Source organism: Eleginops maclovinus, chromosome 4, assembly GCF_036324505.1.
Source record: "Eleginops maclovinus isolate JMC-PN-2008 ecotype Puerto Natales chromosome 4, JC_Emac_rtc_rv5, whole genome shotgun sequence".
Lineage (NCBI taxonomy): Eukaryota > Metazoa > Chordata > Actinopteri > Perciformes > Eleginopidae > Eleginops > Eleginops maclovinus.
Window position 1 is genome coordinate 23,901,118 of NC_086352.1, and position 14,145 is coordinate 23,915,262.

At 44.7% G+C, this 14,145-nt stretch overlaps 1 protein-coding gene across 11 annotated transcripts in view; it reads left to right on the forward strand.

The window, feature by feature from the left end:
* Positions 1–13,925, forward strand: part of tle3b (TLE family member 3, transcriptional corepressor b) — a 28,397-nt gene extending 14,472 nt beyond the window's left edge. For 5 of the 11 annotated variants that reach the window (XM_063881290.1, XM_063881292.1, XM_063881295.1 and 2 more), the window contains 14 exons: positions 1,904–2,107; positions 2,861–2,920; positions 5,624–5,746; positions 6,398–6,448; positions 6,794–6,949; positions 7,837–7,972; positions 8,213–8,385; positions 8,978–9,051; positions 9,144–9,393; positions 10,164–10,411; positions 10,525–10,672; positions 10,797–10,947; positions 11,858–11,934; positions 12,498–13,925. In XM_063881290.1, coding sequence (XP_063737360.1) covers positions 1,904–2,107; positions 2,861–2,920; positions 5,624–5,746; positions 6,398–6,448; positions 6,794–6,949; positions 7,837–7,972; positions 8,213–8,385; positions 8,978–9,051; positions 9,144–9,393; positions 10,164–10,411; positions 10,525–10,672; positions 10,797–10,947; positions 11,858–11,934; positions 12,498–12,605 — 1,959 coding nt within the window. In that variant the 3' untranslated portion in view covers positions 12,606–13,925. Of the gene's footprint in view, positions 1–1,903; positions 2,109–2,860; positions 2,921–5,623; positions 5,747–6,397; positions 6,449–6,793; positions 6,950–7,836; positions 7,973–8,212; positions 8,386–8,977; positions 9,052–9,143; positions 9,394–10,163; positions 10,412–10,524; positions 10,673–10,796; positions 10,948–11,857; positions 11,935–12,497 lie in introns of all 11 variants that reach the window. The other 6 variants (XM_063881297.1, XM_063881298.1, XM_063881300.1 and 3 more) reach the window with 2 other exon arrangements.
* The last annotated feature ends 220 nt before the right edge of the window (positions 13,926–14,145 follow it).

Here is a 14,145-nt window from a genome sequence, read left to right on the forward strand (position 1 = left end):
CACCTGACAGTACAGTTCTGCAGGGAGCCAGCTTCGCCTAGTTAACTTTAATTGCCTGTTTCCTGTGGAAGTTGCCTGAGCAGCGGCGGCATTTACACATAATGAAAAAAGATAAGTGTGAAAGGAAGCCAGCTCTTTATCCATGAATATTGAATTGGAAGCAATTTATTTTCGTGAATTTTTTCCCTCTTTCTTCCCCCCCCCGCCCCCCCCCCCTCGCCCGCTCCTCTCCTCAGCCATAACTCGTTAATGAGGCTTCTTGATAATGATCCCTGCATGCTTTTCCTCATTAGGCACACTCAATAGGGAAGTCCCTGCCTCAATCCCTCGCTCACTCTCTCTTTCATTCTCTTGTTATTTTCTGATTCTGCCTCTCCCTCCTTTTTTTCTTGTTCTGGCTGCCCCTTTCTCTCTTCTGCTCGCTTTTCCTTTTGCACAACAAATGGGCTGCTCGGCACACCAGCACAATATCGATTAACAATGCCGCCCCTCAGTTGCTTCTATCCATCGTACGATTTCAGGTCCAGCTCCACATAATGAGCTGACTGAATAATGGCTAGCTGCTAAATAAACCTTTAAATGTGGTAAGCCCCTAGATATGCCCTCGTCTAGTTTCTCCATTTTATGTAATGGATGTATGGATGAGGCTATTGGAGTTCTAGCCAACAAGCAGAATGGCAATCATGTTTTTTTCTTTTCTTCTTTGGAGAGGCAGTTGATGGATGTGCTAAGTGTTATTTAACCTTGTTTTAAAGCACTTGCTTCCCTCTTGCCTGAGTGGCTATTTAACTCCTGTCTATCTACTCACTGCGCTCTGGCTGCCTCTCTCACACACACATCCCTGGCCTCTTGGGAAGTGTGTGTGTGTGTCTGTGCTTAACAGCGTTTTGTTGGAGGAGGGGGCATGCTTGCTTGGTTTTCCAGAGTGTTGAAAGGTTTTGAGGTTTTCAAGTGTAGACCTATTGATTTTAACCATCCCAACTATGATTGAAGCACCGTACTTTGGGAGAGAGCACTAAGCGCTCTGTATCATTTCAGACAACCCGAGGTGACATGTTGTCGAATCCAACCTGGTGAGCACGTAAAGGTCTTGAACATTGTAAGACAACAGTGTAGCAGTGTTGTAATAAGTGGAGCGCATGAGGTGGGAAATTTAGCAGGTCTGTAATGTAAACCTGGAGGCACATCTCACTCATGTGCAAACCTTTTAACAGAGACGCTCAGACAGAAGAAGAAGCATAAATACCTAAATATTCCCTGGTCCCAACTTTTCAGATGTGAAGACATGCTTTTCTTTGTTTTATATGATATGCAATTTAATATTTGTGTGTTTTTGACTCTTGGTGAAACAAAACCAATAATTTAAAGAATGGGTTCAGGTTCTAGAGAGTTGTGATGGTTGTTTGTAACTTTTTAATAGCCATCATAGAACGATTAGTATAATAAATTATAACATGATGAAAGTAACAGTTTATTGCAGGCCTACTCTGCCCTTATGTCTTAGTGTGCTCCTATAGGGTAAAAACTAAAGTTATAACTTACCTATAATGTGGCTTAAGTGACATATTACAACCTGATGCAAAAGTCTATTTTTGGATACTGCTCAGCCAAACCCAAAGTAATTATTAATGTAATAATGTATTCTGTTTCAGTTATCTAACACTTGATGACAAGCGTACTGTACATCCGCAGCTATGAGCAGAGTCAGTTTTCCTCTCAGTGAATGAGCTGGATCAGCACGTTGGCAGTCGCTGTCAGTGTGCTATTATGCATAAACGGTTTGGCCTTGAACTAAATGTTGTGAGAGCCAGCTCTGCTGCATGAGTAGAGTGCGCTCATTCATGGATTCACTTCCCAGCCGACCCACTTGTCCCCTGTTTTGTCTCCCTGCATTTGTTTACAGCAGCAGCAGCTCCAGGCTCAGCACCTTTCTCACGCGGCCCATGGCCCCCCGGTCCAGCTGCCCCCCCACCCTTCAGGCCTGCAGCCCCCCGGACTCCCCCCTGTGACGGGCGCCGGCTCCGGCCTGCTGGCTCTAGGCGCTCTGGGCAGCCAGGCCCACCTGCCCGTAAAGGATGAGAAGAACCACCACGACCTGGAGCACAGAGGTGAGGAGCAGCCCAGGTTTGAGGGTTTTCAACCACTGATTTATTCATTTATTGTGTAGTTTGTACCAACACCAGGAAAGTTTACCGTGTGTGTGTGGGGGATTAACCTGTTAGAAGAACCGACACAATACCAGTGTAGAAATATGAAGTCCGGATGTTGCATGCTACTGAGTTTATTCATTAATCAGAAATGTAGGTGCTAATGTTTGTCTATGATCAAAATACATCTTTGTTTTTGGAAAAAAAAACACATTTCCTATGTAAAGCATACATAAAATGTAAGGTATGGCTTCATAATTATTAATGCTTCATAGATCACTAAACCAGTATTGCACTTAAAACGCTCATTAATGCAGACAATAAATATGTGTATCTTTACTTATAAGTGTTGGGTCACTGAGGGTTTGTTTAGTTATTCATCTGCAGTTGTACATGTTAATCAATAATTAATAATATGTTGAATTGGTCCTAAAACCTCCCAGAAGGTCAGAGGTCAAATAGTAGGTGTATCTGATGAACACCCGGCAGTGTCCTCAACTGATTCATGAATAACTACTTCATTATTTTCTAAGCATAATTCTAGGTGTTAGTTTCTGCTTATGTACGTTTCTATTAAAAGGACCCTTACATGTTACTGAAATGAGCCATGCACAGTATCAGACTTAAGCATTATCTGTACGCTTTTTTTTATAAATCTATAACTGTTTTCCATTGACTTCCATACTAATTTGTGCTTTGCTTGTCTCTCTCCTGGCCCCTCATCTTTTCACTCGCCCCTGGCCAATCCTCTGAAAGAGCGCGAGTCGAGCACGGTACGTTGACTCTCGTGTGTGTGTGTGTGTGTGTGTGTGTGTGTGTGTGTGTGTTCTGTGTTTGGTGATTAGGTGTGCTTTACGCAGACTTAAGCCCGCTGTTCAATAGAATTCCGTGCTTCGGTGCAGGGGGACACACATTTTTGGACTCAGGGGGGCCACTGACTGAAATCAAATAATGAAGTCTGGCCAAATAAGCCAGTGCCATCTAATCCAGGTGGAAAATGACTCCAATCACTGGGCGAGGATTAGTAGTCAGCGACCTCCTTTAATTTCAGCACAATTAAAATCGACTTTGACTCTCCTGTTCTTCCCTCAGCACTTTAGAAGATTCACAGGTCCATGTTTCCAATACTCTTTTATTCTGCCTTTTCTTTGCTGCCCTCTCTTCTTCTTATCTCACCTATTTACTCTGTTCCCCTTCTTCTTCTCTCCCCCTCTGTCTCTCCCTATCTCTCGCTTCCTTCTCATGTTAAAGTCCTTGTTTATTGGACTGGCTTAAAGCTTCAGTTAGCCGCTGCGTACCGCTCTGTTGGATCTGCTCGGCCAGATTGAGTTCCCATTGACTGACCATCCTGAATGAGACCACTCAAGTCTGAAGGGAACCCAAACCCCTCTCTCGGGCCCGTATGGTGACGAGCGGCTGCCATACCTGATCCCTTCACCCCCCTTCCTCCTCTTGTTTCTAACACACATACACACACACTCACAGTCTTCCTGTCCTGTTGTCTCAGGTCATCTGATACCAGAGTTGGAGGCAACTGCGGGGTTATTGAGTCTAAGCAATCCTTTAAAGGTCACAGGCTCAGATACTCAGACAGACTGCAGGAGATCTCTGTCTCTCCAGACGCCATCTTCACACCGAGCCAGACTAAAACTCAGTGTGTGGCTTTCTTTTCCACAACAGTAGCTGAACACGCATCGTTATTATGACCTGAGAAGGAGGGATGTGCACCTGGCAGAAAGTGTGTGTGCGCGCCATTAACTGCCCTGTCACAGTGTTTTTTATCGTCACACTCCACTGTCCCCAGCTCAGGAGGTCTTTTTAGTTTAAGTGTGGCCTTTCTCTCAAGCTGTTACCTTCCTGTCTCCCTCATTCGGAGTCAGACCTCTTCCTATTCCCTCTTTCACTATATCCTTCTGTTTGTGATGAAGGCAGGGATTTGTTGAGCTTCACCCCCTTCTCCCTCCCTACCTTCTTGCCTGTCGGCCTGTTTGGCGGTGCCACCCCACCACACCATTGCCCAGACTACAGAAACCCTGTTCGCAGCTTCTGAGAGAGTGCCAGCCTGCCCGGACATTCCCACTAGTCGGGAGAACTCATGGCCGCACTGCTACGCTCTCATTGCTTGCCAAGATCCTTTCCTGTTTTTTTCCTCTTGTCTTTCTTCCTCTTTTATTTCGTCTTCCTATTTCTCACTATGCCTCTTTCATGGCTCTTTTCTCTGCTGGCAACACCCTCTTGTGTCTTCACATTGCACTCTTGTCCAGGTTCCCTCAATGGCCTCTTTCTTTCGGTCCTCTTTTTTAAATTTTGGTTGATTTTCATGAACTCTGCTGTCATTTTCTGCCGTTTAGTCACTGACCTGCCACAGCACAGACACTTACACACACACACACAGTGACTATTCAGCAGTCATACAGCTCTGGAAAAAGAGACCGCTGCAGCATTATCAGTTTTATCTGGTTTTACTATTTATAGGTATGTGTTTGAGTTAAGTTATTCTTTTTTATTGTATTCTATACTCTACTGACAACGTTTTTCTGTGTTGGAATTCAACAGACACTGGAATGGCTGCCATACATGTAGAGATAAATATTTAAGAAACATTTTGAGTGGTCTCTTAATGTATGTAGGTATAACAGTTACAGTTAGAGATTTTGTTCAACCAGCTTTTATTTGCATGTACTTGGGTGTCAGGAATGCAAGCTGTGTTGGGCTTGAATAGTTAATGTTGTTTTGAGCGTGTCTCTGACTAGGTCACTGTGAGGGTCTACCAGGGGATTAAATGTCAGGTTGTCTTTTTGTGTGTGTGTATAAACACACACCTCCTACCTCACATTTTCTCTCCCTCGCTCCTCAATCTGTCGTACGCATCACCTTGCTTGCTCGTTCTTGCTTTTGTCTTCCAGGACATTTTTTTGTGGGTTTGCTCAGCTGCCTCGTCGGTTTCCTCCTTGCTTCATTGCCTTGGCAGCAGCAGCAGCAGGGCTGAGCTGTCCCAGAATCCTCGTCTGCCCCCTTATAACCCAAATCTGCCCAGCTCTGTCCAGTAGCATTGTGTGTTTTAGCTTTACAGTGAAGATTGTCGCAGCCCTGTCAAAGGCTCCGGAGGCTTGTCTTGACTTAAACGCACCATTTATTTGTTTCTGGTTTCATGGGAGTTCGTCACATGCTGCATTGAATCTCCAAATCGTCTCTCGAGTGAGGGGCACATTTCTCACTGACATCTTGTACATAATGGTATTTAAGAGTCATGCCGTTAGTTACTCCATATCATGTCAAGATAGGTTCAGATGGAGGAAGATGATTAACTTTTTTCTCACTTCCTCACATGAGACCGTCTAAAGCTGCAGTTCTGCATGATTCAAAACAAAGTACTGTTTACAAGAGACATATTGACCGTATTTTGAAGAATCGAGAGGTGAAGCACACCCAGAGGATTCTAATGTGGCTGCATGTGGTTGTTTTTTTGTTGGCAGAATAACTCTGTATCACCGTCAGACAGCCTGCGGGCAGCGAGCGAGAAGCACCGCGGCTCTTCAGATTACAGCCTGGACTCCAAGAAACGCAAAGTGGATGACAAGGACAGCATGAGCCGATATGTGAGTGTTTAGTGCTTGCAGTGTTTATGTTAGCTGGGGGGGGGGGGGGTCACCTCAGCGTTCCTTTGAAAAATGTAGACTCAGGACAGGAGGAAATACAAGCAAAGTTAAATATGTCAGGTACAATAATATAGATCCAGTTTACCACCTGGTATTTTATTATACAACCACCACTGTTTTGGTTGTGTACTTCCAATTAATTATTTGAATCAAATGCTTAGCTTCAGCATCGTTGAGTATTTTAATCCATGCGAACAACTGAATATTTACACTGTCTACAGATAAGTTTACAATTCAGTCTTATATCAAACATGTTGAAGAATGTAATTGAGTTTAAATAGACCAAATTCCTCTGCATGCCAACAATGAACTTGCATAACAGCCTCAGCACTGTTTCCATTTTTACGACAATTACAGCAAAAGATACAGAGTTCCTTCCATCAAATGTTCAAGAAATAGTTAAGAAATATTCAGATCTGTAGAATAAAGTGGAACATTTACCATGGAGCCTATACAGTAGCAAAATAAAATAATGAACAGACCCTTGAAACGGCTTACAAAGTCCCTAAATCTGGTATCTGATGTTGATCTAGTACTGGTTTATGTTCTGTAACGGCTTCTAACGTAAAGCCTGTCACTCCTTGCTTTCAGGACAGTGACGGAGACAAAAGTGACGATTTGGTGGTGGATGTTTCCAACGAGGTGAGACTGCGCTTGAACTGAGCTGCTCCGCCACATTCCTCTTTGTGAACGCTGCAAAGAAACTAAACACAGCGCTCTTTTGTCATTCGTCTGTGGAAGCTTCAACACCTTCCACAGCGTTGCCAAGAAGTCTGTCATAATATTGGTTGTGTGTGAGATGAGTGTGTGCTTCTTTTGCCATTCATGCAGAACGTAATACAAAGAGAGAAGGGAGTTGTGTGTGTGTGTGTTTATCTTTGTTTGCACATGAGGCCCGGTTTGTTTGACCTGCATGTACATGCCAGTGGCTTTCCTCCGCTCTGTTTGCTCAGTCTCGCTTTCTGTCTGTGTCGTTTAACTCCGTAGGATCCGGCCACCCCGCGAGCCAGCCCTGCTCACTCTCCTCCGGAGAACGGCCTGGATAAATCACGAGTCCTGAAGAAGGATGCTGCCCCCAACAGCCCCGCCTCCGTCGCCTCCTCGGGCAGCACGCCGTCCTCCAAAGCAAAGGACCACGCCCATGTGAGTGACACACTGAACGACCGGGGAGGAGATGAAATAAGGCGGGTACAGTGGAGGGTGGAGTGACGGACTTAAGGGCATTTGTCAAGTGAAGTGGGTGTCTATGTGAAGGACTAATGCGCAGGAGGCTTAGGGGCTTGAAGAAGGCCGAGATGCACTCTCAGGAAATCAAACCCTGTGGCTCACTCCTCTCAATCTCCTTTATGGCTTACCCAATAAATGGTCATTTCTTCTCTGGCCCGAGGCCGTAAATAATCCAGAGGCACAGCGTTGAGGGAACTGCTGTCTCCCTCTTTTCTTGCTTCGTCTCGTCTTCTCATCCATTTTCTTTTAGTACTGCAGCTCTCGCTAACCAGGCTAAAACAATCCTCATGCATCGGTTTTAGATAAACCCTTTCACTGAGGATTAGGGCAGATTCATAGTCCACATCACTACCCTCTACCTCCCATGACACAAGGCTTCTCTCAGCCCCTCATTAGTGTGTGTCACCAGGCTAAACCCCACACTGCTTTTACTCCGCCTGCAGAGGGAGAGAGGGATGGATTAATTATGAGAGGGATGTTCGGCCAGCATCTTGCTTATCTAGCCGCTCTTAACAAGCTTGGATTCTAAGCAAATGTTTATGCACGCCCCACCATGCACACAGAAAAACACACTAATACAGACGCACGCACACACACTGTAATGAGGTGTCAGTGCTAGATTGGATTACCTTGAGCCGTCCACTCAGATTGTCACTCTGGATTTCTCTGTTGGTGAGGGTATTTTTGACTCGTTTCAGATTATTTTTTGACTCTGACATGTTTCATATTTCTGTGTGGCTGAGACTAAGTGAACTTAAAGCTTTGTATAACCGGATACAAACTAAGGATTTTTCTTTTTGTAGAATGACAAGTCGTCCACACCGAGCCTGAAGTCCAACACACCCACACCGAGGAATGAGGCGCCAACGCCAGGAACCAGCACCACTCCAGGACTACGGCCTCTAACGATGGGCAAACCCCCCGGCATGGAGGCACTAGGTATGTTAAAACTTGTCACACTTTCTTAGACCTGTAACTAATTCATTGAATGACAATATTTTGGTTTTCACAAAATAAGCTTTTAATTGATGTAAAAGTGGAGATTGTCTTGGCCAATTAACCATGAAAATAATATTACATTCTTTAATGAATCACAGTTAAATGTTTCCAGATGTTACTTATTGTCTCTCCCTTCTGCAGTTTAATAAATCAATTAAATTGCTCTCCTCTCTTCTCCAGCGGCCCCCGCCCTGCGTACCCCTCTGTCCATCGCGGGTTCCTACGCCTCCCCGTTTGCGATGATGGGTCATCATGAGATGAACGGATCCCTGACCAGCCCGGGGGTCTATCCCGGTCTCATCTCCCCACAGATGAGCGCTGCTGCTGCTGCTGCCTATGGACGCTCACCTATTGTAAGATTTTTTAAAGCACACAACTGAATGAACAGCTCCTCTTCTTTGCATATATTCATTCATATATTCCATCAGTTTGACACAAAACGCCCTCCCCAGCGCCCGTATGAATTATCTTCCCCTGCTGTCGGTTTTAGAATCTGTTTGCAAAATGACTTTGAGAAACTTAAGCATTCATCCCGTATTTCCAGAACAGAATATTTCTGCTTGGCTGGCGGCGGCTTGTTTTGTGTACATAATGAGAAAGTACAAAGACAGCCGAGCCCCTTTACTTTGATGTTAGCTAGTTAGCATTCTAAAGGCTTTAAAAAAAGGCTCGCCCTCAAAATGCATCTCCATGTTTGAAAATCTCCCAGGCTTTCATTAGCATTAGCAAGTGGGATGTTGTAGCCTTGTGTAAAGCTCCTCTGTATGCACTGAAGCTGAATCTGCGCCTTCTTCAAGGGATTCGCCTGGAAACGACGGAACCAGAGTTCCTCGGGGCGTTGGCCCATAAAGCGAGGCCTCGTTTTTAATTTGAATATTAGCTTAGTCTAAATTATCTTCGCTGGTTATCAGCCTTTTGTAAACTCTTGGCTCTTTAATCATGCAGGCGGGGTTTGACCCTCATTCTCACATGAGACCAGGCCTGCCAGCCGGCCTCGCATCCATCTCCGGAGGAAAACCGTGAGTATTTGCAGTCATGGATTCAACTCTTTAACAGACAGCATATAGTTGTTAGCTGAACTGACCGTCTTTCCTCCCGCTTTCCTCCGCAGGGCTTATTCTTTTCACGTTAGTGCAGATGGTCAGATGCAGCCCGTGCCCTTCCCTCCAGACGCACTGATAGGCCCGGGCATCCCACGCCACGCTCGCCAGATCAATACACTGAGCCACGGGGAGGTGGTGTGTGCCGTCACCATCAGCAACCCAACGCGTCACGTCTACACTGGCGGCAAGGGCTGTGTCAAGATCTGGGACATCAGCCAACCTGGAAGCAAGAGCCCAGTGTCCCAACTCGACTGCCTGGTAACTAGTCCCTGTGTCAATGTGTTTGTTCATGAGTTTCAGAAGCGAGTTATCACTGCGGATGATTCATGTTTCATGAGGTCACTGTGATCAGCCTCCTTCATTAAGATTTTTCTGAGCATCAAATGTAGCCTGACTCAACATCCCACCGAAGCTCTCCTTCAGATCCCTACAGACAGATGTGAATAATTCAGCAAAGTGTCTCACTGCTTCGCTGAAATAATCTTTTGGTGAAGAAAAAAAAGCCTGCTGAGTAATGATGTTCTGATTGGCCGACCCTGTCTGCCATTACCCAGCTCATTACTTCCTCCCAACTGCCTCCCATTTCTCATTTTGATACTGTGGCTTCATGCTGCTCAACTCAAAAGGCCTCCGACACCCTTAAGGTGAGTCCAGAGTGCAATTGGGTCTTATAAAGCCATCGGGGTGCTGTTTTTAATTCGACCAAGAGCTTCCACAGATCTATCGATCGTGTTCTTGCTCCCTTGGAGCCTGGCCAGCCGCTGCAGCCCGACTCTCTCCCCGCACCTCTTGTTAAAGCTGACAGCCACATCTTCACTATAACACAAAAAGAGACAGCCTGCAGACTTCCCCTTTCAGAGGAGAGCTCCTCTCGGGTTAAGTAGAGATGGTCTTGATGTGTGCTGCTAATCTCTTATTGCTCAGCAGTATTTATTTGAGTTTTTTCAACCTCCAATTCTCACTCTCACATGTCACAGATACATTTAGAGATCAAAGCAGCAATGATTGTGACGATACTTCTCTTCCAGAACAGGGACAATTACATCCGCTCCTGCAAGCTGTTGCCTGACGGCCGCACCTTGATAGTGGGGGGTGAGGCCAGCACGCTGACCATCTGGGACCTCGCCTCACCGACGCCCCGCATAAAGGCCGAGCTCACTTCCTCTGCCCCGGCCTGCTACGCACTGGCCATAAGCCCTGACGCCAAGGTGTGCTTCTCCTGCTGCTCGGATGGAAACATCGCCGTGTGGGATCTCCATAACCAGACCCTTGTCAGGTCAGTGCGCTGTGTTTAACCAGTGATCATGTGTCTGCCCTATTGTAGCAGTTGGAAAGGCTTTGTCCTCTTCTTGTTTCTTAATGCTTTCCTTCTCTCCTGTGGGGTTCCAGGCAGTTCCAGGGCCATACCGATGGAGCCAGCTGTATCGACATCTCCCACGACGGGACCAAACTGTGGACCGGAGGGCTCGACAACACTGTGCGCTCCTGGGATCTGAGGGAGGGACGGCAGCTCCAGCAGCACGACTTTACCTCACAGGTAGAGAAGCGTGTAGAAATATAAAGAACTGTTTCGGCTGAATGCATCGAGTGAACCTGTTGGGAGATCCTTGTTGCTGATTGGCCTCTGATCCCACCGTGTGATTGTTGTGTCTTCATTGCAGATCTTCTCGCTGGGCTACTGTCCCACTGGAGAGTGGCTGGCTGTGGGCATGGAGAGCAGCAACGTGGAGGTGCTGCACCACACCAAGCCTGACAAGTACCAGCTGCACCTGCACGAAAGCTGTGTCCTCTCACTGAAGTTCGCTTACTGTGGTAAGAACCAGGATCACAACACAGCCCTGTGGGGGATAGCAATATATGTAGGCATTTACTAGCCAGGACAATTTCATTTTTATTGAGCAATGTATTTTTTTTTTGTGGTCTCGCTTCTGTTTAATTCGATGTCGATCATCATGGTTGTTAGAAGGTGAATTTGCTGATCATGGTCATATTAAGCCAACATTTGATACTTCTTGGCAATTTTCAAAACTAGAGTGTTGTTGCTCAACCAGTGACTGTTACTTAGTCACTTGCAGGGTGTGATTAACAGGCTCTTTTTATTTCTGGGCATCTGTGAGAATTAGTTAGGAATCAGATGCCCGCTTCCTCTGTACGTTGTAAATGCAAATAACAAAAGCTTGTAGCGGCATGTAGTAAGAAGGAAGCTGTTTTTTTTCTTCTTCTCTTTTTTTTTTTTTTTTACAAATATGCTCATTAAAATTGGCACTGCTCTTCAGTGAGATCATTGTGCCTGCTGGGCAGAGCAGCTGGTGTTAAGTTTAAGGCTCAGACAAATGAGGTTTCACTATCGCCTCACTTTTTCTCTCCCCACTGAAATGTCAGTAATCATTTCTCCTCAGCAGACCCCCCACAGCACCGTCTCATATCAGTGCCACCGCAGAGCTGGTTCATTCAAACGCGGCTCCCTGCTTCACAGCTCTTGCTGCCACTAATTAAATCATTACCAACTAGTCAGTGTGGCAATTAATCAGAGACTGATTTAAATAATTATCCGAGTGGAAACGATGTGGGTCTTCTTCATCATGGGCGTCTTACGATTCCTATTGTAATCGTATTCCCCCAATAAGGTTTTTAGGACCATTGATCGGGTTATTACGGAGTCACGTGTTCGCTGCAGGTATCATATGATTCACCTCTAAATATGTGTGTCCTGGCTTTGCAGGTAAATGGTTTGTGAGCACGGGGAAGGACAATCTGCTGAACGCATGGAGGACTCCTTATGGTGCCAGCATATTCCAGGTAACGAACATAAACTGACACACAATTCAATGTGTTAAGACACGGACAAGATTACACAGAGTAAGAGTAAATACTTGTTGGGTCTTCTCAAATAGTTGGTGAATTGACAGAAAAAAAAATTTTTCTTAACAATCCAATTGTTTCAATGAATATAAAGAAAACATAGTGATGTTTGTTGATCCCTGTTTGGAGATTAGCAAAATAAAGATTGATCAATGTATTGTCTTAGTGGAGCATATTCATAATTATCTTGAATCGTACATTTCATTTCAAGGAAGTTGCAGTTTTGTCGTTACCTTGTGGAAGTCCATAATGCTTTCAGAAAGATAGAGTTTCACACGTCAGCAGGAAAAAGTAGTTCACCGCTGCATGTGTTCTGCATGTCCTGAGACAAACACCTCATTAGCCGGTATTCAAGCTTATTCAACAGTAATCACAGGGAATTAGAGAAAGACACATACCTGTCCACCGTTATTAATTCAGTTTAAATAAAGCATCCTGCACTCAACTGGTGATAGAAACAAGACTTGTGCTCTTCTAACTTGAGTTCATTCCTCCCCCAGTCGAAGGAGTCGTCCTCCGTCTTGAGCTGCGACATCTCTGCAGACGACAAATACATTGTGACAGGATCCGGGGACAAGAAGGCCACCGTCTACGAGGTCATCTACTAGAGGACGGGGCTACTCTCTGCCTCAGCACTTCTGATCTGACGACTTCAAACCCCCCCCCGACCCTCCGTCTATGGACTACAACACGCTGGTCTCTGGCGGAGATCAATGGTGTAGTTGACTGAAGAATGTTTGTGCTGGAAATACTTTTTTTTGGAGGTTTATTTTTTTTTGGGGGGGCGGAGATATTTTTTGTGACATCTGGATTTTTTTCATGTTTTACTTTGAGAATATTTGGGTGTCTCCCGCTGAAGCAGCGCTTCATTTCTGAGAACATTGTTCCTCGACGTCTTGTGAAAAGTGTACATATCCGATTAAATAAAAGACATTTTATATATATTATAAAAATATATATATTTTCATGTCCTGGGTGTACTTGTGATGATTTTTTTTTTTTTTGGCCCATTCTTATGCCATGATATTCCAGTGGGACAGCAGAAAATAGATTAGAACTTTTTAACAATTTTACTCTTTGATTTTCTTAAAGCACATTCTGCGGGCTGACCTTTTCAGAAATCAAACAGAGGAGCGTGACACGTGTATGTCGGACGTTTTGTGGAGATTTTTAAATGGCCTTTTGTCACAGTGCTCTTACCGGAAGATGAAAGCTTGGAGAGCCTTGGCTGGTTTGGACCACAGCTGGACGGAGCAGGACAGATTCAGGAAAAGCGATGGATGTACATTTAATTCATATATATATGTATTTATATATATATATATATATATACATATATATATATAAAAAGACATTTTCTATAGTGTACTGCTCTGTCTGTGCTTTCTTCTCCCTGTTTGTTTACGTTGTTAGATTAAGGGAGACGGTGAGCGTTTAGTGTTTAGCCTAACCCTTGGACCTCAGTTGGCAGCCGACACACTGCAGCAGGCACAAACTGGAAGATATTGTGCTTTTGCTAACTTGACCTAAAATGGATGTTGAATTGCACCATTGATTCTTTGGCTACAGACTCAATTCAGACAGTCAAACCTGCGCTTTTGGAATCCTTCGGCCCTTTGTATCTTATCAATAATCCTGAAATATGTTTGGTTTTTGGCGGGACATGTAAATGCTCATGAGGACGTAGAGAACGGCACTTAAATCTAAACAGAAATGAGAAATCAAATGTGTCCTATGTTGATAGACAAACGTGAATAATTCTGGTTTGTACACTGTTCTGATACTGTCAGCATTTCCCACAAGTAAATAAAAAGGGGCGAGAAAGCGCAGGTCCCTCTAAATCACACCAAAGTATGTAGCAAATGCTGTCAGCACTGAAAAGAAATGTACAGTTGTTAATAAATCAATAAAACCATTTTTGTAGAATGGCCCGCTTCATTGTGATTGACCTACTGACTATTTTTCTACACGTATGAGAATGGCAGTAACTATTGAAGCCCAGACACATTTTTAATTCTTCAAAGAGTCATTGTAGAAGATGTCATACCAATAAATTGAGATATAGTAAGTCACAAACTAGACTCTCAGTTGTATGTCTCTGCCTACAAGTCTAGTTGTAGTTTACTTCCATTTCCTTCCAAAATGTGA